Genomic DNA, 2604 nt, shown 5'->3' with positions numbered 1-2604 from the left:
TATAAACACAGTGAGTAGCACAACAGTTTATTGCTGTTACAATCCAACATATCATCTTGGTTTCTCTCTTAAACTAATTCGAAATCTTAAAATCTGTTGATTTTAAGAGTAGTAAATGCAGTATCTAACATTAAAATTAAAAAAATGGTATTCATTCTACATTTAAATTTAAGATTTTAAACTATGACTAAAATGAAACTACAGGTTTGCAAAGAAAAGGTTTGTAGCTGGAAGAAAAAAGGCAGCAGTGTGACCATTGCACCACCTTGCCACCCATCATTTTAATAGAATGAGTTCAAATATTCAAATCTCAGTTGTCATATAACTTTTTTTAAAGGCAGATTCAATACATGAATTACCACTTTCGATGATGATCTATGACAGAATCAATCCAGTCTCGTTTGTCAGATATCTTAATGTAACTGTAGAGCTTAAGGCCATCTAGCATTGAGTTACTACTGGCGGACACCACCCCGTATGCCTTTCCATCTTCACAGACTAATGGGCCACCAGAGTCTCCCTGGAAATACAAGAATAGTATGTAGTTATTGCAGCAAGTGAACACTATCATTATCATTACTGACCAAACTTTTTTAAGGTATAAAAGCTACTTACCGTGGATGGTCCAGTGGCACCCTCAGAGCAGTACTTATTTTCCTTAGCACAAATCTCATTCTCAGTCAGGGTTACATTGACTTCCAGGAGCACATCAGAGTCTTTACCGTTTCCCGTGTTTCCCCAACCAGGAACTACACACGATTTTGGCGCAAATCCATCATCACGGTCTGCAAGATCAATAGGTTTCACATTCTCGTTGAACACTGCCTTGGTGCTCAACTTCAGGAGCAAGGAGAGACAAAAATATTTGTTAAAATATTACAATATTACATATTTCTGACCCTTCCTTTTAATGCTGTTTGTTTTAGTTGAACATTATCTAAAGGTAATAACAAACAATAATAAGAAATTAAATTTGACTTGGAAGAAATAATAAAAATTTGACAACAAACCCCCCAAAATACTGTTGTTTCTTTTACCTTAAGAAGCATTATATCGTTGCTGTAAGAAACTGGATTATAGTCTTTGTGTGGAAATGCATTGGTCTCAGGCACCGACACATGCTGTACTCCATTATGGTTGTGGTAATCATGAAGTCCCAAAAAGACTTTGTAGGACCTAAAATGAAATAAGTGCAATCACTTTTTGACAGTGTAAAAGAGAAGAGTGCTGGTCTGATGCTAACCAAATAAAAAAAATCAAAAAATGTTATGAGTACATTCATGAAACCGCCATGAAAGCTTTTATCCCAGTCCCCGAGTTTATGAGTAACATAAACCCAGCTTACTGCGATAACAAAATATACTGGACACTTAATTCTTTCTAGGTGAACATAAACTATGTTAAACTTACTTTGCATGGCAGTGGGCAGCAGTCAGCACAAAGTCCTCATTAACGAGGAAGCCATCACAGTGTTTGTTATGACCACCTAAGTTGTGCAGCTCCAAAAGCACCATATATGGTTTGCTATGTGGCACAACTTCACGGCCACCAATGATTTCTCCTGTATAAACTAGAAAGAAAAAAGTTATCAGATTCTGTATATCAAAATCTTTATCATGCAGTGTTTCAGTTCTGACTTTGGATATAAGTATGCACTAAGTAAACATACTTACCCTGATCTTGAAGAATCAACACGAATATAAGTACTACCAGGTTACAGTGGGTAAACATGGTAAGATCAAAGTCAGGGTGAGCTAATAAAGAGCAGTGGGACACTACACTGACAGATTCAATCTTTAAATGCTTTCTTATCACAGAAAGAGAAGGAGGAGTTTGTGTCATTTGCATATGTGAATGATGTGGCTGTATTCATAAACCATATTCACACAAGATCTCTCACCTCCAGAGCCTGATAGGTCATATTTTTATCTGGTATTATAGCTGGTTGTTGTACAGTCTTACCTTACAATATAAAGCACCTTGAGGCATCTGTTTTTGTAATTATGATTTTTGCTGTAATTGACACTATATAAATAAGACTGAATTGAATTCAATTGAATTCAGTTTAATTGAAAACAGTATTAGTGACCAGCACTTCCTAGAACAATCCATTTCACTGGAGGAATGGCTAAAAAACTATCAATGGGCAGGTGAACAACAAACAAGTCCACTAGAGGCCTGTGTGTTTTCAACATACCCAGAGTATCTTTCCATGATCACTTTTCGTAATACTGGCAATCAGCATAGGTAGTTACACAAAGTTAACCCTAGGTTTCCTCTGCATGAAAAGAGTGGCATTGGCAGCAACTCACAGAAGTTTACTTGACTTTTCAAAGGAAGATAAGGAAGATTGTGCTATGGAAAAAGATATGAATAGATTAAACAAGCAATACCAATTGAAAGCACCACAGAAGTGAGTGTAAAAGGAACTGCACAGTAGTGTTAAAAGTGTGCATATTGAGTGCTTTTGTCATTATTAATGTAATGGTAATATCTCTGTTCTATTCCTAAAGTTTAGAAAAATGGAAAAAGGTAAAAATGCAGATTCGCTGCATTAACAGACTTACCAAAATTACAGCTCTATCATTAAGACAAGGGAAAATC

The 2604-nt window shown here is 36.0% G+C and overlaps 1 protein-coding gene across 1 annotated transcript; it reads right to left on the bottom strand.

Annotated features, from left to right (window-relative positions):
* Positions 1 to 355: 355 nt before the first annotated feature.
* On the bottom strand, positions 356 to 1848 carry LOC308394001 (granzyme B-like; the record flags this gene model as incomplete). The annotated part of the gene is made up of 5 exons (XM_080878080.1): positions 356 to 520; positions 616 to 837; positions 1038 to 1176; positions 1411 to 1570; positions 1674 to 1848. 5 exons carry the CDS (start codon positions 1846 to 1848, stop codon positions 356 to 358), a joined length of 861 nt encoding a protein of 286 aa, XP_080734206.1.
* Between the last annotated feature and the right edge of the window lie 756 nt (positions 1849 to 2604).

The sequence above is a fragment of the Rhamphochromis sp. 'chilingali' genome (assembly GCF_963969265.1).
Source record: "Rhamphochromis sp. 'chilingali' genome assembly, chromosome: 3".
In the NCBI taxonomy this organism is placed as follows: domain Eukaryota; kingdom Metazoa; phylum Chordata; class Actinopteri; order Cichliformes; family Cichlidae; genus Rhamphochromis; species Rhamphochromis sp. 'chilingali'.
The sequence above is the reverse complement of the archived record's forward strand: the minus strand, read 5'-3'. Positions and strand labels throughout refer to the sequence as shown.